This window comes from Vipera ursinii (genome assembly GCF_947247035.1).
Source record: "Vipera ursinii genome assembly, chromosome: 1".
Lineage (NCBI taxonomy): Eukaryota > Metazoa > Chordata > Lepidosauria > Squamata > Viperidae > Vipera > Vipera ursinii.
In genome coordinates, this window is record NC_139512.1 from 357654221 (window position 1) to 357679706 (window position 25486).

The 25486-nt window shown below is 49.1% G+C and overlaps 1 protein-coding gene across 4 annotated transcripts in view; it reads left to right on the forward strand.

Annotated features, from left to right (window-relative positions):
- GIT1 (GIT ArfGAP 1) overlaps positions 1-25486 on the forward strand; it is a 57033-nt gene that overhangs the window by 21939 nt on the left and 9608 nt on the right. For 2 of the 4 annotated variants that reach the window (XM_083379710.1, XM_083379712.1), the window contains exons 2-15: positions 10257-10390; positions 11333-11445; positions 11974-12079; positions 13276-13362; positions 13456-13586; positions 14749-14843; positions 15926-15968; positions 18362-18388; positions 19886-19934; positions 20735-20807; positions 21082-21179; positions 23138-23249; positions 23363-23496; positions 24321-24473. In XM_083379710.1, coding sequence (XP_083235836.1) covers positions 10257-10390; positions 11333-11445; positions 11974-12079; positions 13276-13362; positions 13456-13586; positions 14749-14843; positions 15926-15968; positions 18362-18388; positions 19886-19934; positions 20735-20807; positions 21082-21179; positions 23138-23249; positions 23363-23496; positions 24321-24473 — 1355 coding nt within the window. The remainder of the gene's footprint in view (positions 1-10256; positions 10391-11332; positions 11446-11973; positions 12080-13275; positions 13363-13455; positions 13587-14748; positions 14844-15925; positions 15969-18361; positions 18389-19885; positions 19935-20734; positions 20808-21081; positions 21180-23137; positions 23250-23362; positions 23497-24320; positions 24474-25486) is intronic. The other 2 variants (XM_083379711.1, XM_083379713.1) reach the window with 1 other exon arrangement.

Here is a 25486-nt window from a genome sequence, read left to right on the forward strand (position 1 = left end):
ATTCCCTAGTTGTTGGCTAGGCCATCCTGGGAGTTAAAGTCTACCCATCTCAAAGTGACCAAGGTTGAAAACTACAGCTTTAGCATACCTTTTATGAGGGGACCCTCGTATGGGTGGTACTATGGCCATCATTGAGAGCGGACCCGGCCACTAAGAGAGGCAGTTGTTAAGTGAGTTTTGCTTAACTGGGCAACCTTTTTTTGGCTGCCGTTGTTAAGTGAATCTGGCTTCCCCTGGGGTTTTGTTTGTCCGAAGCCATCTGGGAAGAATGTTAGAACAGTCATAAGTGCGAGGAACGATCCTAAGTCATTTTTTTCAGTGCCAGAGGCAAGTTCAAACAGTCACTAAATATGTGGTCGTAAGTCGAGGATTGCCTTTAACATCCTTTGCTGGGTCACCTGGGGCATCATCCTCTGGAGGCGCACGCTAAGGTAGACTGCTTCTGAAGCTGGAGGCTCATTCTAGGATCACGAGAAACGGCCGTGATCTAATTGTTAACTAATTGTGTGTGGCTGGCCTGTGGGCGGTCTGTGTCACCTGTGGCCTTGTGGATCCCTGGGTTCTGTGGTCTTGGAATTGTGGCGTCAAAAGGCACCATAGAGGCCATCTAGTCCAGCCCTCTGTCTCCACGGTTCTGCTGTCAGAACGCTTTCTCCTTACGGTTCTTGGCTTACGGCCCGCAGTTCAGCCCAAAATTCCCACCGCGGAGCAAGGCCGTTGTTAAGTGAGCTTTTGACCCATTTTACGGCCTTCCTTGCCACCGAATCGCTGTGGTTGTTAAGCGAGTCGCACGGCCGCGAAGCGAATCTGGCTTCCCTCGTTGACTTTGCTGGTCCGAAGGCTGCAAAAGGGGATCGCGTGAGGGCCCTCTCCACCACCACCACCCCCCGGGACGCTGCAACCGTCATTAATACAAGTCAGTTGCCAAGTGTCCGACTTTTGATCACGTGATCCACGGGGATGCGGCAACGGTCGTAAGGGTGAAAAACGGTCATAAGTCACTTTTTTCCAGTGCCGCTGTAACTCTGAACGGTCACTATGCGAACCGTCACAAGCCGAGGACTCCCTGATATCCTGGTTTTGGGGAGGGGGGGGGGAAACGTCTGCCCAAATTGAGGCCAGCACCCCCCAGGCTTTCTTCCAGCCAGAGCGGGTGTGTCTTTGTGTTCCACCGAGCGCACAGCCACAGCCTTGTTGGTCTGAAACACTGCAGCATTTTGTGTTCTCTCTGGGGAACAAAGAGACCCAGTACTTGTGGGGGGGGGGAGGAAAGGGGGGGGAAGAGCCTTGCTGGGCCTCCAAATGAAGAGGCGGGTGACATCATCCCCTCCTGGCCTGGAATTGGGGTGGGGGGGCTTTTGTGGGTGTAGAAATGACCCAGCACCCACCCTCCCTCTCCTGGCAGTGCTGAAATCCCAGCCTGGAATCCTAAAATTTAACCTTTGCCTGCCCAGGTGCTCTTTTGCTTCTTCCCCCCCCCCCCCGCTTATCGACCCCCCAGACCCCATTAGAAATTTGGGGGAGTTTGCAGTGGGTGAACAATTTGCAAGCATGCTCAGAGACCCTCTTGGGGGTCTTCGTGGTGCTGGGTTCAGGGATGGCCTGCGGGCTTGGGAGTTGGGGAGGGGATCCCATGTTGGGGTGCAGACCCCCCCTCCCTGTTGTGCAGGTTCTGGAGGGATGATTCCATATTGGGGTGCAGAACCCTCCCTTTTGTTCAGGTTCCTGGGGGGATGATCCTATATTGGGGTGCAGAACCCTCTCGTGTAGGTTTCTGGGGAGGGGATTGTATATTGGGGTACAGATCCCCCCTCTCTTGTGCAGGTTCCTGGGGGAGGGGATTGTATATTGGGGTACAGATACCCCCTCTCTGTTGTGCAGGTTCCTGGGGGAGGGGATTGTATATTGGGGTGCAGACCCCCCTCTCTGTTGTGCAGGTTCCTGGGGGAGGGGATTGTATATTGGGGTACAGATCCCCCCTCTCTTGTGCAGGTTCCTGGGGGAGGGGATTATATATTGGGGTACAGATACCCCCTCTCTGTTGTGTAGGTTCCTGGGGGAGGGGATTGTATATTGGGGTGCAGACCCCCCTCTCTGTTGTGCAGGTTCCTGGGGGAGGGGATTGTATATTGGGGTGCAGATCCCCCCTCGTGCCGGTTCCTGGGGGAGGGGATTGTATATTGGGGTGCAGACCCCCCCTCTCTTGTGCAGGTTCCTGGGGGAGGGGATTGTATATTGGGGTGCAGATCCCCCCTCGTGCCGGTTCCTGGGGGAGGGGATTGTATATTGGGGTGCAGACCCCCCTCTCTTGTGCCGGTTCCTAGGGGAGGGGATTGTATATTGGGGTGCAGAGCCCTCCCTGTTCCTGGGGAGCTGATCCTATATTGGGGTACAGACCCCCCTCTGTTGTGCAGATTCCTGGGGGAGCTGATCCTATATTGGGGTGCAGACCCCTCTATTTTGCAGCCCCCCCAACTTTCCAGCCCCGTGATCCCGAATGCAGCCCTGTGAGTAGGATTCGAACTGTGCACGCTCAGCCTTGTGGAGCTGAGGTCAGACCCCACCCCCACCCCGGACTCCAGCCGCACCCTGGCATGCCAGATGCCCCCCCCCAATCTCTCTGGGGCTGGCAGTTCTTTCCCAGGGATCTATCTGGGTGTGGGGACACAGCCCAGAATAGCCCAGCGTGGAGGAGGCATTTTGACGGAGGCAGAGGGAGGTGTGAAAAAACGGTTGTGTATTGTCACGCATCCGGAAACCATCAATTAGGACAGGATAAAATGCCGGCATCCTTTGTTCGTCTCCCTGGTGAGGTTGGCATCGATGGTCTCAGCCTCTTAACCTGGGCTCTCCAGACGTCCAGGCACTTCTATTAAATCAGGGCTAGCCGGCCTTGGCCCTTTTAAGACCTGTGGACTTCAACTCCCAGAATTCCCCAGCCAGCTGGCTGGGGAATTCTGGGAGTTGAAGTCCACAGGTTTTAAATCTTTTCTGGTTATGGAGGGGGGGAGAGAGACAGGGAGGGAGGGTAGGAGAGGGAGGGAGAGGGAGGGAGGGAGAGAGAGAAGAAGGAGGGAGGGAGGGAAAGAGGGAGAGGGAGGGAGAGAGAGAGAGAGGGCATTGCTTGGAATTCTGGGAGTTGAAGTCCACTGGTCTTAAAGGGGCCAAGGTTGGATACCCTTGTTTTAAATTGGGGGGGGGGGGTTCTTCCTATCTTAGGGGACCCAGGCAGGTGGGGAATGGAGGGGAGTGGGCATTGCTTGGTGGCCCAGTGGAGGGGCATTTAGCTGGGTTTTTGAGGTATTGAAGAAGAGATTGGACAACCATTGGTCTGAAATGGTCTACCTGAGCAAGGGGTTAATAATAATAATAATAATAATAATAATAATAATAATAATAATAATAATAATAATAATAATAATAATAATTTTACTTGTATACCGCCCTTCTCCCGAAGGACTCAGGGTGGTGAACAGGGCAATAAATACTAATACAAGGATACAAAAATTAAGAAAAGATTAAACAAAGTGCCCAATACCTTAAAACAATAAGTTAAAATACGTTAAAAGCAATAATAAAACCCAAAACCCATCAGGCCAGGCCGGCTTGTTCAAACAAGTAGGTCTTAAGATCCCGTCGGAAGGAGCGAAGGTCAGGCGCCGAAGGTCAGGTTGGACTAGAAGACCTCCAAGGACCCTTCCAACTCTGCTATTCAGTTATTCTGGGGGCTGCAGGGTTTAGGGGCCCCGCAGGGCTGGGCTGACTCATCTCGCTTACAAGAGTTTGTGCCCTTTGAACAGGGGGGGTGTCTCCAAACCTGGCAAGGTTAAAATTTGAGGACTTCAACTCCCAGAATTCCTCCGCCAGCCATGTTCTGCCTTTATTTTTCAGCTCTCACAGGTGGCATCCCCTGGCACTTGGGGGGGGGAGTTGTTCCCCTGGAGTCTGGGGCCACATACAGGTAGTCAAAATAATAATAATGATAATAATGATGACAATGATAATAATAATAATGATGATGATGATAATGGGGTTTTTAATTATGATTTTAAATGTTTTTATTGGTTTTAGTGGGACTTTGAGACAATTTAATTCTTTTTTAATATTTGTATTTATTTGTATTTTATGGTTGTTAGCTGCCCTGAGTCCTTCGGGAGATAGGGCGGCATACAAGTCTCATTATTTATATATATATATATATATATATATATGTATGTATGTATGTATGTATGTATGTATGTATGTATGCATATATATATATGTATGTGTGTGTATATATATATATGTATGTATATATATATATGAGAGAGAGAAAGAAAGAAGAAAGAAAGAAAAAAGAAAGAAAGAAAGAAAGAAAGAAAGAAAGAAAGAAAGAAAAAGAAAGAGAAAGAGAGATGATGTTGTTGTTGGAAGGGATCTTGGAGGTCATCTAGTCCAACCCCCTGCTCAGGCAGGAAACTCTACACCATTTCAGACATTTCAGTCCTCGGCTTATGAGCACGACCGAGCCCGAAATTTCCACCGCTGCGCAAGACCGTCGTTAAGGGGGTTTTGCCCCATTTTACGACTTCTCTCATCCCGGTTGTTAAGTGAATTGCTGCAGTTGTTAAGTTAGGAACACGGTGGCTGAGGGAATCTGGCTTCCACCGATGACTCTGCCAGCGAGGAGGTCGCAAAAGCGGGGCGCGTGACAGCCCCAGGGCACAGTGACGGTCATATGTACAAACCCGTTGGCAAGTGGCCGAATTTTGGTCCGGTGACCACAGGGGAACGCTGCAACAACGGCCCCGAGTCCCTTGGCTCAGTGCCGTTGTAACTTTGAACGGTCACTAAACGAATGGTTATTAAACCGAGGACTGCCTGTATTCTGTATTCTTTTCCGCCGGGAAGGAAGACTCCGAGTCTCCAACACTGGAAGTTTTGAAGAAAAAAATTGGACAGAAATTGGTCTGAGCAGCGGGTTAGACTAGAAGACCTCCCAGGTCCCTTCCAGCTCTCTTATTCTATAATGCTGTATAACTCTTTCAGGTGGCAGGTCCTCTTTTTGTGACGAGGGTCCGATTTTGGCTGGGGAGAGGGAGGACAGCGAGGTCCCCTTTTTCCTCCTCTGGGCGGCCATTGCTAAGGAAGGGTTTCCTTAGCGACCGGCACAACCCCCTGGCGGTTGCTAGGGAGACCTTTAGGGATTTCCTTAGCAACCAGAGAGAGAGAGAGAAAGTGTGTCTCTGGCTTTCAGAAACTCTTGCAGCAAGATGGGCAGCAAACAAATTTAAATAAATAAATAAATAAATGGATGGATGGATGGATGGATAAATAAAATACATAAATGGATGGATGGATAAATAAAATACATAAATGGATGGATGGATGGATGGATGGATAAATATACATACATGCATACTTAAATGGGTGGATGGATGGATGGATAAATAAAACATACATGGATGGATGAATGGATGGATGGATGGATGGATAAATAAAACATACATGGATGGATGGATGGATAAATAAAATACATACATGGATGGATGGATGGATGGATGGATGGATGGATGGATGGATAAATATACATACATGCATACATACATGGATGGATGGATAAATAAAACATACATGGATGGATAAATAAAATACATACATACATGGATGGATGGATGGATAAATATACATACACACATGCATACATACATAAATGGCTTTAAGAAACTTCCTTGCAGCAAGATGGGGGGCAAACGAATGAATGAATGAATAAATAAATAAATGGCTTTAAGAAGCCTCGCAGTAAGTTTGGCAGCAAACAAACTGAATAAATTGAATGAATAAATAAATAAACAAACATACATACAAGCATAAATAAATGCATAAACACAGGGAGTCCTCGCTTCACGACCACAATTGATCCCGAAATTTCTGTCGCTACGTGAGACAGTTGTAAAGTGAATTTTGCCCCCCTTCCTTGCCTCCGTCGTTAAGCGAATCACTGCAGTCTTCAAGTTAGAAACGCGGCCGTTAAGTGAATCCAGGTTCCTCTCCCCCCCATTGACTTTGCTGGTCGGAAGGCCGCCAAAGGGGAATCTCGTGAGACCCCCTGGGGGGGGAACACTGCGACCGTCATAAATACGAGTCAGTTGCCGAAAGTCTGAATTTGGATCGGGTGAGCAGGGAAACGCTGCGACGGCTGTAAGTGTGAAAAACGGACCTCAGTCGCTTTTTTTCAAGGCTCTTGTAACTTTGAACTGTCGCTAAATGAACTGTTGTAAGTGGAGGACCACCTTTAAATCAGAAGGGAGCCCATCGCGTGCTCTTCCTCTCTCCCCCCCCTTCCCTTCCTTTTGCCAGGAGGCCCTCAGGGAGGCATCCCAGCTGCCACTTGTGAGCACGTTGAGCCGGAAGTAGGTGTTGCTAAGCAAGGCGGTCGTTAAGTGAGCTTCGGCCAAATCTTATGGCCTTTTTTGCCATAGTTATTAAGCGAACCGTGGTAGGTTTCAGCAAACATGGCTTCCCTGTTTTCTTTGCTTGTGGGAAGGTAATAATAATGATGATGATGATGATGATGATGAAGTTGGAAGGGACCTTGGAGGTCTTCTAGTCCAACCCCTGGACTTTGCAAAATGGTCTTTATTTCCATGCTTATTAATTGAATAGGCTGATAGAATTCTGTCAAGAGAATACGATGGTCATAGCAAACACTCTTTTCCAACAACCCAAGAGACGGCTCTACACATGGACATCACCAGATGGTCAACACAGAAATCAGATTGACTATATGCTCTGCAGCCAAAGATGGAGAAGCTCTATACAGTCAGTAAAAACAAGACCAGGAGCTGACTGTGGCTCAGACCATGAGCTTCTCCTTGCAAAGTTTAGGCTTAAACTGAAGAAAGTAGGGAAAAGCACTAGGCCAGTCAGGTATGAATTAAATCATATCCCTGTTGAATATACAGTAGAGGTGACAAATAGATTTAAGGAATTAGATCTGATAGACAGAGTGCCTGAAGAACTATGGACAGAGGTTCGTGACATTGTACAACAGGTAGCAACCAAAACCATCCCAAAGGAAAAGAAATGCAAGAAAGCAAAATGGCTGTCTGAGGAAGCTTTGCAAATAGCTGAGGAAAGGAGGGAAGCGAAAGGCAAGGGAGAAAAAGAAAGATACGCCCAATTGAATGCTGAATTCCAGAGAATAGCCAGAAGAGATAAGAATGCCTTCTTAAATGAACAATGCAAAGAAATAGAAGAAAACAATAGAATAGGGAGGACCAGAGATCTTTTCAAGAAAATTGGAGAGATGAAGGGAACGTTTCATGCAAAAATGGGCATGATAAAGGACCAAAATGGCAGGGACCTAACAGAGGCAGAAGAGATTAAGAAGAGGTGGCAAAATTACACAGAAGAACTATACAAGAATGAGCTTAATGTCCCAGATAATCACAATGAGGTGGTCACTGACCTCGAGCCAGACATCCTAGAATGTGAGGTGAAGTGGGCCTTAGAAAAGCTGAGCAACAACAAAGCTAGTGGAGGTGACAGTATTCCAGCTGAGCTATTCAAAATCTTAAAAGACAGTGCAGTAAAAGTGCTACACTCAATCTGCCAGCAAATTTGGAAAACTCAACAGTGGCCACAGGATTGGAAAAGATCAGTTTACATTCCAATTCCAAAGAAAGGCAGTGCCAAAGAATGTTCAAACTATCACACCATTGCACTCATTTCTCATGCTAGTAAAGTCATGCTTAAAATCCTACAAGCTAGACTTCAGCAGTATGTGGATCGAGAACTACCAGAAGTACAGGCAGGATTTCGAAGAGGCAGAGGAACTAGAGATCAAATTGCCAACATACGCTGGATCATGGAGAAAGCTAGGGAGTTCCAGAAAAACATCTACTTCTGCTTCATTGACTATGCTAAAGCCTTTGATTGTGTGGATCATAACAAACTGTGGCAAGTTCTTAAAGAGATGGGAGTACCAGACCATCTTTTTTGTCTCTTAAGAAACCTATATGCGGGTCAAGAAGCAACAGTGAGAACTGGACACGGAACCACTGATTGGTTCAAAATTGGGAAAGGAGTCCGGCAAGGCTGTATACTGTCGCCTTGCCTATTTAACTTATATGCAGAGCACATCATGAGAAAGGCAGGGCTAGATGAATCAAAAGTTGGAATTAAGATTGCCGGAAGAAATATCAACAACCTAAGATACGCAGATGATACCACTCTAATGGCAGAAAGTGAAGAAGAACTAAAGAGCCTCTTGTTGCGGGTGAAGAAGGAGAGTGCAAAACTTGGGTTGAAACTTAACATTAAGAAAACCAAGATCATGGCATCTGGCCCTCTCAATTCCTGGCAAATAGATGGGGAAGAAATGGAGGTAGGGACAGATTTTATTTTCCTGGGCTCCAAGATCACCGCAGATGGGGACTGCAGCTGAGAAATTAAAAGACGTTTGCTCCTGGGGAGGAAAGCCATGGCAAATCTAGACAGCACGCTAAAAAGCAGAGACATCACCCTGCCAACAAAAGTGCGTATAGTCAAGGCTATGGTCTTCCCAGTTGCAATGTATGGCAGTGAAAGTTGGACCATAAGAAAGGCTGAGCGCCAAAGAATGGAGGCCTTTGAACTATGGTGCTGGAGAAGACTCCTGCGAGTCCCTTGGACTGCAAGGCGATCAAACCGGTCAGTCCTAGAGGAGATCAACCCTGACTGCTCTTTAGAAGGCCAGATCCTGAAGTGGAAACTCAAATCCTTTGGCCACCTAATGAGAAGGAAGGACTCACTGGAGAAGAGCCTAATGCTGGGAAAGATCGAGGGCAAGAGAAGAAGGGGACGACAGAGAATGAGGAGGCTGGATGGAGTCACTGAAGCAGGAGGCCTGAGCTTAAAGGGACTCCAGAAGATGGTAGAGGACAGGAAGGCCTGGAGGAACGTTGTTCATGGGGTCGCGATGGGTCGGACACGACTTCGCAGCTAACAACAACAACAGTTTTTCAGCAAACCTGGCTGCCCTATTTTCTTTGCTTGTGGCAAGGTAATAACAACAACAACAACTATAATAACAACAACAATAATGATAATGTAGTAATAATAATAATAATAATAATAATACAGATGATGATGATGATGATGATGATGATGATGAAGTTGGAAGGGACCTTGGAGGTCTTCTAGTCCAACCCCCTGGACTTTGCAAAAAGTGACCACATGACCCTGACATGCTGCAAACATCATAAGTACGAGGAGTCCTCACCACTGTTTGTTTAGTGATGGTTCAAAGTTACAACAGCACTGGAAAAAGGGACTTATGACCGTTTTTTCCACACTTACGACCGTTGCAGCATTCCCCATGGTCACCTGATCAAACTTCAGGCGCTTGGCGACTGACTCGTACTTACAACGGTTGCAGCGTCCCGGGAGGGCGTCACGTGATCCCCTTTTGCGACCTTCTGACCAGCAAAGGCAATGAGGGAAGCCGGATTCGCTTAACGACCGTGTCCCTAATTGAACAACTGCAGCGATTCGCTTAACAACGGTGGCCAGAAAGGTTGTAAAGTGAGGCAATGCTTAACCAACGTCTCGCTTAGCAACGTAAATTTTGGGCTCCGTTGTGGTCGTACGTTCAAGGACTCCCTGTACTTGGGACCATCGCCAAACGCCTGGATTCCGATCAGGTGGCCCCGGGGGCGCTGCCACGGTCGTAAGTGTGAAAAACGAAGTCGCTTTTTTCACTGAACCATCGCTGGGTGGACAGTCTCGAGGGCTGCAGTTTGGGCATTTGGCGGGTTGCGGTTGGCATTAGCGTTGGAGCATGTGCAGAGTACGTTTCCTTCCCCCCCCCATTTCAGGCCGCTAGCCTGAGGGGGTGGCAAAGAGGGCGGGCAAGATCTGGGAACCTCTTTGGAAAATAAGAAAAATGGGCTTCCGTGCTCCCCCCCCCTCCATTGGTGATGGTGATGGCCTCACGTTGCGACTGTGAAAAGATGCGACTCCTTTGTGCGAAGAACAGGCTGGCCTTACATGAACCCGGTGCATTTTTAAACGCCCGCCCTCCGTGAAACCCTTGGCACCGCACACCCCACAAAGCATGGCACACACCCCTTTTTCCAAAACAAGGTTGCCTACTCCGGGCTGCGATGGTGGAGCATGGTTTCTGGAGTCCCTTTCAAAGCGCCTCCTGACGGGGTGGGGGGCTCCCAGGCTGCCTCCCCCTTTCCCCCACCTGTTTCACAAGGGTCCTTCCTCTCCCTCCCCCCTCTCTCCAGACCCCGGCTGGGCATCCATCAACCGAGGAGTGTTGGTGTGCGATGAATGTTGCAGCGTCCATCGGAGTTTGGGCCGGCATATATCCATTGTGAAGCACCTGCGACACAGCCCCTGGTCAGCCACCTTGCTCCAGGTGAGTGGGAGGGTCCCTTCTGTGGGCGTGGGGCTTCAATCAGTCAATCGATTGATTGATCAGAGTTGGAAGGGACCTTGGAGGTTTTCTAGTCCACCCCCCTGCTCAAAACAGGAGACCCTGCCTATTCTACTCTATTCTTATTTCTATTCTATTCTATTCTGTTCTGTTCTATTCTTCTATATTCTGTATTCTATTCTATTCTATTCTATTCTATTCTATTCTATTCTATTCTATTCTATTCTTTTTATTCTATTCTATTCTATTCTATTCTTTTTATTCTATTCTATTCTATTCTATTCTATTCTATTCTATTCTATTCTATTCTATTCTATTCTATTCTATTCTTTTTATTCTATTCTATTCTATTCTATTCTATTCTATTCTATTCTATTCTATTCTATTCTATTCTATTCTATTCTATTCTATTCTATTCTATTCTATTCTATTATTTCTATTCTTAACCAGTGGAACGACTTGCCACAAGAAGTTGTGGGTGTTCCAACACTGGAACTTTTTAGGAAGAGACTGGACAGCCATTTATCCGGAGTGATGTGTAGGCTCTCCTGCTTGGGCAAGGGGGGGGGGGTTGGGGTTGGACTAGAGGACCTCTAAGGCCCCTTCCAGCTTTATTATTCTCTTTTTTTCTAAATCAGAGCAACGTTCCCTTCAAAAAAAAAATAACCCCCTTTCCCTCCAGCCCGAAAAGCAAGCCGAGATTCCCAGCTTAAGGACGGTAAGAGGGAACGAACATCGGAAGGGAATCTCATGCTTGCATTTGGGAGCCAAGCAAGGCAGGCTGGATGAACAGAAGGGATGAACAGCCATGCTCACTTCCCCGGGAAAGCCTTCCTGGCAGGGTGTGTGTGTGTGTGTGTGTGTGTGTCCCACAATATGTGCTCATGCTCTCCCACAACCCCCCCCAATTGTGTTCTCTTCCAGATGGTGCACACCCTCGCCAGCAATGGCGCCAACTCCATCTGGGAACACTCCCTGCTCGATCCGGCACAAGTGCAGAGCGGACGCCGTAAAGCGAATCCTCAGGACAAAGTCCAGTGAGTGGGGGGTTGTTTTGGGGTGTGTGTGTGTGTGTGTCTTTCAAGGGGGATCAGGGGGGAATGCCTTGATAGCTGCTACCCCGGCTTGTGGCGCTTGGCCCCGAGGTTTCTGGAGACGGGAGATGGCGTTTCCGTGCCACTTTTCCAAAGTTTACCCATTTTTAATTCGCTTAAAATTAGCTGGTTTGTTTATTACATTTATTTGCCGCTCCTCTCGTTGGCAAGTGAGGTTCCCCCCCCGCCACCCCGGTACAGGTACTCCTCGACTTTATGACCACAGGTTGCAAGTCAGAATTTGTGGATGGAAGGTCCACAAGGGGCTTCAAAGGTTGGAATGGTGATTGGGCAACCAAAGACCCCCCCCCCGACATTAAAGGGGACAGTATATCTGATGGATGTACACCTGCTTCTTGCTGTTTCCCCCCCCCCCCCAAAGTCACGGACCCCTCTGGCTATGGACAAGGTCAGTCCTTGGGGGGCACAGAAAGCCTCTCGCCTAATCCTTTATTTCACGCACACCCCCAGCCCCACCAAGTCCGAATTCATCCGTGCCAAATACCAGATGCTGGCCTTCGTACATAAGCTGCCGTGTCGGGATGACGACGGGGTCACTGCCAAGGATCTCAGCAAGGTGAGTGTGTGTGTGTGTGTGTGTGTGTGTGTGTGTGAGAGAGAGAGAGAGAGAGAGAGAGAGAGAGAGAGAGAGAGAGAGAGAGAGAGAGAGAGAGAGAGAGAGAGAGAGAGAACACACCTGCCCTGTCTTTGTGCTTTGTGATGTCCTGGAATGCATCTGATTTGAAAGCTTTTATGTTAGCCTTTTTTTAACAAAAGGGATGATGGATGGAAGGATGGATGGATGGATGAATGGATATAGATAGATAGAAATAGAGAGAGATACTGTAGATAGATGAATAAGAATAGATAATAGATATGACTATATAAATTAGATGATAGATAGATAGATAGATAGATAGATAGATAGATAGATAGATAGATAGATAGATAGATGATAGAAAGAAAAAGAGAGATTAGATAGGTAGGTAGGTAGATAGATAGAAAAAGAAAGAGAAAGAAAGAAAGAAAGAGAAAGAAAGAAAGAAAGAAAAAGAAAGAAAGAAAGAAAGAAAGAAAAAGAAAAAGATTAGAGATTAGATAGGTAGGTAGGTAGATATAGATAGATAGAGATATTAGATAGAGATTAGGTAGGTAGGTAGATAGATAGATAGATAGATAGATAGATAGATAGATGATAGATAGATAAAAAAGTTGGTAGCTAGTTAGCTATGTAGATAGAAGATAAATATAGATGATAGACAGAAAGACAGATAAGTTATATAAATCAAAGAGAGAGATTGATGCATAGGTCAATGATAGATCAATGTGATGATAAATGGATAGATAAATAATGATAATGATGATGATAAAGTTGGAAGGGACCTTGGAGGTCATCTAGTCCAACCCCCTGCTCAGGCAGGAAACCCTATACCATTTCAGGCAAATGGCTGTCCAGTCTCTTCTTAAAAACTTCCAGTGTTGGAGCATTCACCACTTCTGGAGGCAAGGAGTTCCACTGGTTAGTTGTCCTCGCTATCACGTAGTTTCTCCTTAGTTCTAGGTTGCTTCTCTCCTTGATTATTCCATCCATAGATAGATAGATAGATAGATAGATAGATAGATAGATAGATAGATAGATAGATAGACAGACAGACAGACAGACAGACAGACAGACAGACAGATAAATAAAATGTGGTGGGGGAGTTGGCTGGCCGGGGAATTCTGGGATTTGAAGTCCCTTCCCAGCCCTCTAATCTCCTTTTTCTTCTGCAGCAACTGCATTCGAGCGTCCGAACGGGCAACCTGGAAACCTGTTTGCGCCTTCTCTCCTTGGGGGCCCAAGCCAACTTCTTCCACCCGGTATGTCCAAGGCTAATCTAGTATACCTCGCTCCAGAGCCTCTGGGCATGTGCAGAATTCTCACTCTTTTCTTTCTTCTCTTTTTTTTTTTAGGAGAAGGGGACCACGCCTTTGCACGTGGCTGCCAAAGCCGGTCAGGTGCTCCAGGCGGAGCTGCTGGTGGTGTATGGAGCTGACCCAGGCGCTCCCGACGTAAACGGACGGACACCCATTGATTACGCCAGGTGGGGGCTGAGTGGGGTCAGGATCGTTTGCAGGAAAGAAAATTCCAGATCTCTCTCTCTCTCTCTTATCTATCCATCCTTCATTATTTATATCCATCCAAGTCTATCTATCCATCCATATCTGTCTATCCATCATTATCCATCATTATCTTTCTATCTATCTATCAACTATCTAATCATAATCATAATCATAATAGTAAAGTTGGAAGGGACGTTGGAGGTCATCTAGTCCAACCCCCTGCTCAGGCAGGAAACCCTATACCATTTCAGACAAATGGCTGTCTATCTACCTACCTACCTACCTACCTACCTACCTACCTACCTAATCTATCTATCTATCTATCTATCTATCTATCTATCTATCTATCTATCTATGTAATTTTTTTTTAAATTGCTAACAAAGAATTAAGGGAGACTGATATGCATTTCAAACTTATTAGTTTTCATCAGTCAGCCATACCCTTCTGAGATTCGAACCTGGGCTGATTGCACATTAGGCAGTTGTTTTCACCTCTAGGCCACAGGCTCTCTCTCGCTTTGTTAGCTGAGAAGCATGGGAGATATGTGTCAAATGCTTGTTAACTATTTAGATTACCTTGCTAGGCCCCAAACATGGGACAAATCTTTATTTCCTGTGTCAGCCTAACCTGAAGGCCATCGACAGGCAGTAGTCACACCCGTGACAGCTCATATTTGTGTAAAATTTTATCTATCTATCTATCTATCTATCTATCTATCTATCTATCTATCTATCTATCTATCTATCATCCATCTATCTATCCATCCATCCATCGCGTTCCTGGTTGAGGAATTCTGGGAGTTGAAGTCCACAAGTCTTAAAGTTTCCAAGGCTGAGGACCCTGCTATAGAATACAGACTGATAGCGTTCTTCGCTGGCTGAGGAATTCTGGCCGTTGGAAGTCCACAAGTCATAAAAGGGCCACGTTGGAAGACCCCTGCCCTACCCCATTTCATATCTCCAAGGCCCTGCCCCACAAAATACCCAGGCCCATTTTGACCCAGGCCGAGTGATGTGTGAGCGTGGCCCATGTGTGTATGCAATTCCGGGTCAGTCTCTTGCCCCTTAAACTCCCGTGACGCAACTTGTCGGGGCTGAGTTGGGCCCCGGTGCCCGGCTTAGCTGGCCTTTCCTTCTCCACAGACAGGCCTCCCAGCATGAACTGGCCGAGCGACTGGTGGAGTGCCAGTATGAGCTGACTGACCGTCTGGCCTTCTACCTTTGTGGGCGCAAGCCAGGTAAGGGAAGGGTGCCAGGGGGTCTTGGCTGGGTGATGGCAGACCGAGCAAGCTGGGGTCCCTGGCGCCCTCTGAGCTGGGCGGTTTCCTTGCAGACGTTTCATGACCCAACTAGGGAACATCATCAGTGCTCGAAGGGAGGAGGAGGAGGAGAACTGTGGGGTCCCTGGTGCCCTCTGAGCTTGGTGGTTTCCTTGCAGACGTTTCATGACCCAACTAGGAAACATCATCAGTGCTCGAAGGGAGGAGGAGGAGGAGGAGGAGGAGGAGGAGGAGGAGGAGGAGGAGGAAGGACTGTGGGGTCCTTGGTGCTCTCTGAGCTGGGTGGTTTCCTTGCAGACGTTTCATGACCCAACTAGGGAACATCATCAGTGCTAGAAGGGGTTGGAGGAGGAGGAGGAGGACCAGTGGGGTCCCTGGTGCCCTCTGACCTGGGTGGTTTTCTTGCGGACGTTTCATGACCCAACTAGGGAACATCATCAGTGCTAGAAGGGGTTGGAGGAGGAGGAGGAGGACCAGTGGGGTCCCTGGTGCCCTCTGAGCTGGGTGGTTTTCTTGCGGACGTTTCATGACCCAACTAGGGAACATCATCAGTGCTAGAAGGGGTTGGAGGAGGAGGAGGAGGACCAGTGGGGTCCCTGGTGCCCTCTGACCTGGGTGGTTTTCTTGCGGACGTTTCATCACCCATCTGGGCAACGTCATCATGGCTAGAAAGGAGGAGAAGGAGGAGGGGGAGGAGGAGGACTGTGGGGTCCTCGGTGCCCTCTGAGCTGGGTGGTTTCCTTGCAGACGTTTCATGACCCAAATAGGTAACCTCATCAGTGCTAGGAGGGGGGAGGAGGAGGAGGAGGAGGAGGAGGAGGAGGAGGAGGAGGAAGAAGAGGAGGAGACCATGGGGTCCTTGGTGCTCTCTGAGCTGGGTGGTTTCCTTGCAGACCTTTCATGACCCAACTCGGGAACATCATGAGTGCCAGAAGGGAGGAGGACTGTGGGGTCCTTGGTGGTCTCTGAGCTTGATAGTTAATATATCAGGTATTGATTAGCTTGGCTCAGCCATGTTTTCCCCCTGTCTTTCAACCTAGATCACAAGAACGGGCATTACATCATTCCCCAGATGGCAGACAGGTAAGTGATTCCCCTCCCCTTTAATCCCCCCTCCCTTTCTGCCCTCTCTAAAGGAAGAAACGCTGCCCCCTGGTGGCCTTTCCCGGCCAGGCATCCTTCCTCTCCCCCCACCCCAAACGCGGGGATCCAGTGCGAAGGGATCTGCAAAAACTGACTTTGCTCTTGGCTGCCGAGGATCCCTTTTAAACAAAATAAATAAATTGTGTTTTTTTTTCCAAAAAATCTCACCCAACCCCATCAGGAATAATCTCTCCTAAAGCGAGAAATGAATTAATTTGCTTTACCTTTATTTTTTCCTCCTTTGCGTTAAAGTTAGCCCTTAATTGAGATTCAATAGAATAGAATAGAATCTGGAAGGGACCTTGGAGGTCTTCTAGTCCAACCCCCTGTTCAAAGCAGGAGAACTTACACCGTCTCAGACAGGCGAATAAGACAGGCCTTCATACAGCATTTCAGGGAAGTAAAATCACAGCCAAGGAATTGCAAATTTATTTGGTTACCCTTGCAGAAGAGTTTGAAGCCCTTCTCGGCAGGCAGTCCTCAACTTACAACGGAGCCAGACATTTCTGCGGCTAAGCTGTCGTTAAACGGGTTTTGCCCCTTTTTATGACTTTCCTGGCCACCCTTGTTAGTCACACGGTCGTTAAGGGAATCGAGCTTCCCGCGTGGACTTTGCTGGTCAGAAGTTCGCAAAAAGGGGATCCCGTGAGCCCGGGGTCACTGCGACCGTCGTAAATACGAGTCACTTGCCTAGTGTCCGAATTTTGATCATGTGACCCACGGGGATGCTGCAAATGGTTGTAAGTGGGGGAAACGGTTAAACGTCACTTTTTTTTAAAGTGCTGTTGTAACTTTGAATGGTCGCTAAACGAACCATTGTAAGTTGAGGACTACCTGTATATACTTTTTCCGCCCCCCAGAAATTACTTTTGTTTCTATGTTTTCAGAGGAATGGGAGAGTTCCTGCAGAGCAAAATCCCACTGTGTAATCTAGTTATCCGCTTAATGTCATGTTTCTCAACCATGGAACTTGTTAAGAAGTGTGGACTTCAACTCCCAGAATTCTGGGAATTGAAGTCCACCTTTCTTAAAGGTACAACGGCTGAGAAACGTGGCTTTAGTGAATATGAGGTGTTCCTGCTTTTCTAGCATTCAGTACCCCCCAAATTGCAAAATTTGGGGAGATGAAGTCTGCACGTGTCCTCAGAATACTCTATTCGGGGAAGACACCCCCCTAATTTTATTTTATTTTATTTTATTTTATTTTTTACGCAAGGAGTCAAAAGTCAGCAAAATCTGCTTTAAAGTTTCTGCCTGTTTTAGAGGAAGCAGGATTTCCTTGAAATCCTTAACAATTGCAGCCACAATCATCGGGGTGCCCGAAGTAAAAATTGGCAGGATTCAAATACAGGCCCCAGTTCTTGAACCGATAGTCCTCGACTTACAAACATTTGCTTAGCCACCGTTACGACTTCTAACGGACTTCGCCAGGGCTGCTCATGACCCAGATTCCATGTTCTGACAGCTGCCCACCCCCACGGTCGCGTGCTTGTAGTTTGAGCACTTAGCAACTAACCACAATTGATGGCTTCTGGGCCAGAAATCAGCATTATTTCCCACGTTCACCCACCAATTGCAGACAATGGATTTTGCTTAATGACGGCAGTGATTCACTGCCACGGGAAAGGTCGTAAAATGAGGCACGGTCCCATAGTGAGCCCTCTCACAAATGAACCGTGGTTTAAGGTTTTGGTGATATTGCAGGGGGTCCTCAACTTACGACCGCAAGGGAGCCCAAAATTTATGTCAAGTGAGAAATTTGTGAGGTTACCCTTTTACGATCTTCCTTGCCACGGTTGTTAAGCGAATCACCGTGGCTGTTCAGTTAGTGACACGGTCATTAAGCCAATCTGGCTTCCCCATTGACGTTGCTTGGCGGAAGGTTGCAAATGGGGATCGCGGGACCCCGGGGACGCTGCAGCTGTCCTAAGCACGTGCCAGTTGCCAAGCGTCCGGATTTCAATCACGTGACCAGGGGGACGTTGCGACGGTCGTCACTGCAAGGATCGGTCGGCGGTCGCTTTTTTCAGGGCCGTTGCAACCGTCACTGAATGAATGGTTGTAATTCGAGGACTGTCGGTATCCCCCATGCGAGGCAGGGCCAGGGTTGCCGATGGGCTCAATCCCGGTTTGAGTTCCATTAGGAAAAGGAAGCTTGTGTGCCATGCACGGCAGGCTAAGGGGGCACCAGGTCCTGGGTTCGAGAGTCGAGGAAACCAGCCTGCAGTTTCCAGGGAGGGGGGGCGGTGTGGTTGTTGCTGTTTCCCCCCCACATCCCCCCACCTCTTTCTAACCTCCTCGTCTTTCTTCCCTGCTGCTCTTTGCGGAATCAGAGTGCGCCCCAAATGCATGTCGCAAAGGTACGGAGGGCTCGGCTCTCCCCTGCATGCATTGCCCTCGCCTGCCCCCCTGCCGCCCATCCGCGCCCCCCCGTTTTGTGGGGGGGCCTCGTGCATGTGGGGAAGGGTCTGGAGAAAGGGGGGGGGCGGCTGGGACCTTTCAAGCCCACCGCCATCATCTGCGCCTTCTGCTTGCCGAGCGGGAGAAATCCCAAGGCCGGATGTTATTCTGGTTTAATGAAGATTTTATTGAATTTGTACGCTGCCCACAGGGGACTCCTGCGGGGGTTTTTTTGGGCGAGGGGCATGTGAGGTCCCATTTATTTATTTATTTGTATCCCACCTTTTATTATTATTATTATTATTTTAACAAAGAAGTCAAGGCGGCGAATATAACCAACGCACCTTCCCTCTTCTCCCCCCCCCGCACACCCACCCTGTGAGGTGGGTTTAGCTCTTCAGAGAGAGAGAGACTGCTGGAACGTCAGCCAGCCGGCTTTCCTGGTTAAGGCGGGACTAGAACTTCCTGTCTCCTGGCGATTGGCCCAAAGTCACCCAGCCACCTTTTATTGCTAAGGCGGGACTAGAACTCACCGTCTCCTGGTGATTCGCCCAAAGTCACCCAGCCGGCTTTCATACCTAAGGCAGGACTAGAGCTCACTGTCGCCTGGTGATTGGACCAAAGTCACCCAGCCGGTTTTCATACCTAAGGCAGGACTAGAGCTCACGGTCGCCTGGTGACTGGCCCAAAGTCACCCAGCCGGCTTTCATGCCTATGGTGGGACTAGAACTCACCGTCTCCTGCTGATGGGCCCAAAGTCACCCATCCGACTTTCATGCCTAAGGCGGGCCTAGAACTCACCGTCTCCTGGTGATTCGCCCAAAGTCACCCAGCCGGCTTTCATACCTAAGGTGGGACTAGAACTCACCGTCGCCTGGTGATGGGCCCAAAGTCACCCATCTGACTTTCATGCCTGAGGTGGGCCTAGAACTCACCATCGCCTGGTGATTGGCCCAAAGTCACCCAGCCGGTTTTCATACCTAAGGCAGGACTAGAGCTCACCGTCGCCTGGTGACGCCCAAAGACCCAGCCGGCTTTCATGCCTATGGCGGGACTAGAACTCACCATCGCCTGGTGATGGGCCCAAAGTCACCCATCCAGCTTTCATGCCTAAGTCGGGCCTAGAACTCACCGTTGCCTGGTGATTGGCCTAAAGTCATCCATCCGGTTTCCATGCCTAAGGCGGGACTAGAACTCACCGTCTCCTGCTTTCTAGCCTGGCGCCCCTAGACCAAACTGGCTGGGCCCATTCCTTCTCTCTGTCCATCCCCCCCCCCCCCCCGATTGTCCTTCTTTTCTTTGTTTCCCTCCTTCATAATAAATGTTATCATTGGGAAATTCTAGCGCTTCGAATGGGGTTTTTGCGGGCTGGTGGGGTCTGGTGGGGCATCCACTGGGAAGGAGAAATGGGGTGGGGGCACTGATGCATCTTTCTCCTCCACCTCCCCCCCCCTCAGCTTAGACCTTTCGGAGTTGGCCAAGGCAGCGAAGAAGAAGTTGCAGGCGGTAAGTGAGATGGTTTCGAACTCACGACCTGGCGCAGGCTGGGATCTCCTTGTGGCCACTTTTCCTTTTTTTGTTTTTTTTAATGTGGGCCAGGTGAGGCTTCTAAGGCGAGTGTTTCTCACCTTTGGCTGCTTGAAGAATGATGGACTTCAATTCCCAGAATTCCTCCACCAGGGGGAATTCTGGGAGTTGAAGTCCGCACATCTTCCAGGGGCTAAGTGTGTAAAACCCTGTTCTGTGTTTATCTTCTTTCTGTCCATCCACACGTACCCACCTGGCCCCTGGGGAATGGAGTGGGAAGGATCCCCCACGAGATCATCTAGTCCATCCCTCTGCAACATTCAGGGGAAAAAAGCAATTTAAACCAGTTGTTTTTCACCCTTGGGGGCTTTCAGATGGGTGGACTTCATCTCCCAGAATTCCCCAGTCAGCTATGCTGACTGGGGAATTCTGGGAGATGAAGTCCACCCATCTGAAAGCCCCCAAGGGTTTGAAACTTCCCATTTTTAAATCTGAAAAGGACTGCTTTGCTTTAAAAGTCAAACTGGGTGTGCAATGGGGAGGGGGACGCGACCCCCCTCCCACACACACACACACACACACACCAAATAAGTGTCACAAAATTCTGCCATTTCCATTCGTTTGGGGAAACTTGGCATCCTTGGCAGCTTGTTCTGCCCATCTTGGGAAGAGGATCAGAACTCGGCACCAGCCACCCAGCCTCCCCCACCCCAGCCGAAGCCCCCCACTCAAACTAAACCGGAAGATGAATGTGTCTCTTCCCCCCCCCTCCCCAATAGCTGAGCAACCATCTCTTTGAAGAGCTCGCGATGGACGTTTACGATGAAGTGGATCGCCGCGAAAACGACGCCGGTAAAAGCTTGACTCTGGTTTTTTTTGGGGGGGGGGAATGAGAGCCTCTGCGCTTGCAAAGATTGAGGACTAGAAACTTGCAGAGGCTTGTCGAAGTCTTCACTTGGGGCGGCGGGCAGCGCCATACGCAGGCTTCCTGGCCAAAGGGCTAGGGTGTCGCAGGGGCCGGTTTTGTGCTCCGATGGGGGTCACCCCCCCCTCCACCCCCGGGACCGGCCTAATTTCTGGGTGGCTGACCTTGCGTTCCTCCCCTCTGCTTCCTCCCCCGCAAAAGTCTGGCTCACCACGCAGAACCACAGCACCCTGGTGACGGAGCGGAGCGCGGTGCCCTTCCTGCCGGTCAACCCCGAATATTCAGCCACCCGGAATCAGGTGATCCCCCGGGCCTCTCTCTGTGTGCGTCCTTGGCTTACAACGGCTCACTTAGTGACCGTTCGAAGTTACAACGGCACTGGAAAAAATGACCATTGGGAAAATTTCTCACACCACCGTTGCGGTATCGCCATGGTCGTGTGATTGAAATTCAGACGCTTGGCAATTGACTCATGTCTATCTGTCATGCCTGTCAATCTGTCTGCTTGTTTGTCTGTTTATCTGTCTATCTGTCTACCTATCTATATCATTTATCTATATCCTCTGTCTATATCTATCTAATCTATCAATCATTTATCTCTATCTATCTATCTGTCTGTATATCTGTCTGTCCATCATCTGTCTGTATCTCTCTCTAGCTCTCCCTCTCTATCTGTCTAATATTGGTCTGTTTGTCTATTTGTCTGTCTATCATCTATCTATCATCTATTTATATCATCTATCTATTATCTATCTGTTTCTCATTTGTCTGTCTGTCTATCTATCTATCTATCTATCTATATCTATCTATCTATCTATCTATCTATCTATCTATCTATCTATCTATCTATCTATATATCTATATATATTTATATCTATCTATATTTATATCTATCTATATCTATCTATCTATCTATATCTATTTATCTATCTATCCATCTATCTATCATCTATCTATCTATCTTTCTATCTATCTATCTATCTATCTATCTATCTATCTATCTAACAACTTTCTATCTATCTATCTATCTTGTCAATGTATTACCTATCTGTATCATCTGTCTATTATCTGTTTATCATCAAACATCTATCTATATCGTATATCTATTATCTGTCTATCATCTGTCTATTGATCTATCTGTCTATCATCTGCCTGTCTGCCTGTCTATTGATCTTATCTTCTGCCTGTCATCTTGACTTTTTCGACCACCCTTCGCAGACACCCCCCCCCCCCGGAGGCAGACATGTTTCAGTCCTGGCTGCCTTCAGATTGGGGAAAGAGCGGCAGAGCCTGGGGCGGTGTTTGTAGGGGGGGGCGTCAAGAGAGGCATCAGCCTAAAATCCCTTCGTAGCCACCAGCAAACCAGGTCCAACCTGCTTTGAACTCAGTTGACCCTGATCGGACTCCGAGCAGGTGCCCAGAGGATTCCTGCGTGTGGGCTTTTGGCAATAAGCCAGTCTAACCCAACCTTCCCATGTGGATATGTGGATCTGGTCTTTTGAACCTTTACGCGCTGCTCCGGACATTTGGCGCCTGCTCAAGAGTTCAGCATTCTGAGCGACGGCTTGGGTGGTCTCCCTAGGGCAGGGGTAGGCAACCTCGGCTCTTTTATGACTCACGGACTTCAACTCCCAGAATTCCTGAGCCAGCATGGCTGGCTCAGGAATTCTGGGAATTGAAGTCCACAAGCCATAAAGGGGCCATAGTTCCCCATACTGGCTGAAGAATTCTGGGAGTTGAAGTCCACAAACCATAAAGGAGCCATAGTTCCCCATACAGGCTCAGGAATTCTGGGAGTTGAAGTCCACAAGCCATAAAGGGGCCATAGTTCACCATACTGGCTGAAGAATTCTGGGAGTTGAAGTCCACAAGCCATAAAGGGGCCATTGTTCACCATACAGGCTCAGGAATTCTGGGAGTTGAAGTCCACAAGCCATAAAGGAGCCATAGTTCCCCATACTGGCTGAAGAATTCTGGGAGTTGAAGTCCACAAACCGTAAAGGAGCCATAGTTCACCATACAGGCTCAGGAATTCTGGGAGTTGAAGTCCACAAACCGTAAAGGAGCCATAGTTCACCATACAGGCTCAGGAATTCTGGGAGTTGAAGTCCACAAACCGTAAAGGAGCCATAGTTCACCATACAGGCTCAGGAATTCTGGGAGTTGACGTCCATGAGTCATAAAAGATCCGAGGTTGCCTACCCCTGCCCTAAGGGCTTCGGTCTCACCCTGCCCTTTCCTCCCTCGTTGCCCCCAGGGCCGGCAGAAGCTGGCCCGCTTCAACGCCCGCGAGTTCGCCACCCTAATCATTGACATCCTGAGCGAGGCCAAGCGGCGCCAGCAGGGCAAAGGCCTGACCAGCCCCACGGGTGAGTCTGGGGGAGGGGAGGAGGGGCTTCGGGGAGAGGGGCCCCGGCGGGGGGGGGGAGGAAGAGGCTCTTTCCCCCAGGGGTAACCCCTCCCCCCTTGGTTGTTGCTGCAGAGGCCTTTGACGCCTCCGTCCACGGCCCCAGCGACTTGGACGACCAGCACGACTACGACAGCGTGGCCTCCGATGAGGACACGGACCAGGAGCCCCTGCGCAGCGCGAACGCTGCGCGCAACAACCGTGCTCGGGTGAGACCCCCCTTGGGAGGGTGTGAGGGGGGGACGGAGGGAGGCAGGGAGGAGATAATTGCTCTGTTGGGCAAGAACAGTTGTCCAGCGGAACTCCTTGCCTCCAGAAGTCGTGGGTGCTCCATCCCTGGAGGCTTCTAAGAAGAGACTGGACAGCCACTTGTCTGAAATGGGTTAGGGTCTCCTGCTTGAGGGTTGGACTAGAAGACCTCCAAGACCTCCCTTCCAACATAGGATTCTGTGGTGAAGGGAAGGAAGGAAGGAAGGAAGGAAGGAAGGAAGGAAGGAAGGAAGGAAGGAAGGAAAAGATAGCAAGGAAGAGAGAAAGAAAGAAAGAAAAAGAAAGGTAAAAGACAGAGAGAGAGAAAAGGAGGAAGAAAAGAGGAAGGGAGGGAGAGGGAGAAAGGAAGGAAGGAAAGAAAAAAGGGAAAGAAAGGGAAAGAAGGAAAAGAAAGGGAAGGAAGAAAAGAGGAGAAAAGGAAAGGAGATGAGTGGAGAAGGGGAAGGGAAGGGACAGGAAAAGAATGGAAGAGATGAAAGGAAAAGAAGAAAAAGAAAAAGAAAAGAGAGAAGGAAAGCAAAGGAGAGGAAGGGAAAGGGAGAGGAGAGGAGGAGAGGAGGGAAGGGAGATGAAGGGAAGGAAAAGGGGGAAGGAGAGAGGGAAGGAGAGAGGGAGGGGAAGGACCCCATCCTGCCAGCTTTCTCCACTCCCCACCATCCCACCGAAGGGTGGACGCTGTCCCTGCCCTTCATCGCACAACAAACCTAAACTGACCCCCTTCTTTCCCCCCCCCCCCCCGTGTCTCTCCCCCCCCCCCCCGCAGAGCATGGACTCCTCCGACCTGTCGGACGGGGCCATCACCCTGCAGGAGTACCTGGAGGTCAAGAAGGCTCTGGCCGTCTCCGAAGCCAAAGTCCAGCAACTCATGAAGGTCAACAACAGCCTGAGTGATGAGTTGCGGCGGCTGCAGAGAGAGGCAAGTCCCTCCCCCTTTTTTGGGGAGGGGGAGGGGGAGAAGCCGGAGTCCATGGGCTCCCCCCCCCACCTTTCCGTTCCTGGCACCCGCCTGGCACTGCCAGCCTCGGGGATGGATTTGGCAGGCTGTGGTTTCACTCTTGTGGCTAAGCAACCCTTTGAACTCACTACAGCTTTCCTCAGAGCCGCAGGCGGTCCTTGACTTACAGCGGCTCATTTAGTGGCCGCGCGAAGCGACAAGTGGCACTGAACGAAGGGACTACCGAGGACCGTGTTTCACACTTTCGACTGTTGCAGCATCCCCGCAGTCACAACCGACCCACAGTTACGACGCTGGGCGTGTCCCGGGGGGGGGTCTCACACGATCCCCTCCGGCCACCTTCTGACAAGCGGAGGCAATGGGGGGAAGCCGGATTCTCTTAACAACCGTGTGACTCACATAACGACCACAGTGATTCCCTTGATAATTGTGGCGGGAAAGGTCGTGAAATGGAGCAAAGCTCGCTTGACAAGTGTCTCACTTAGCAACGGGAAATTTAGGCTCCCGTGAGCGTAGCCTCCTCTGCTGTGGTGTGTTGTTAATGCCCGACAGTTCAAAATTTGGACCCACAACTGAGTAGATGCTCTTTCCTCATCCAAGGGGTCATCTTCCTGTCCGGCACCCCCCCTGGAGACCTTCCCCGGACCCCGACCCCAAGCGGGGAAATCCGGGATTCTGCTCTGCCCCGGACAGGCCTGCTGCTTGTGCGGATTCTGGCGGATTCTAGTAAATTCTTGTGGATTCTTATAATCCTAGTGAATTCTTGTGAACTCTAGTGAATTCTTGTGGATTCTAGTTAAATTCTTGTGGATTCTAGTGAATTTATATGGATTCTGGTTAAATTCTTGTGGATTCTAGTGAATTTATGTGGATTCTGGTTAAATTCTTGTGGATTCTGTTGAATTCTAGTGAATTTTTGTAGATTCTGGTTGAATTCTTGTGGATTCTAGTGAATTCTAGTGAATTTGTGGATT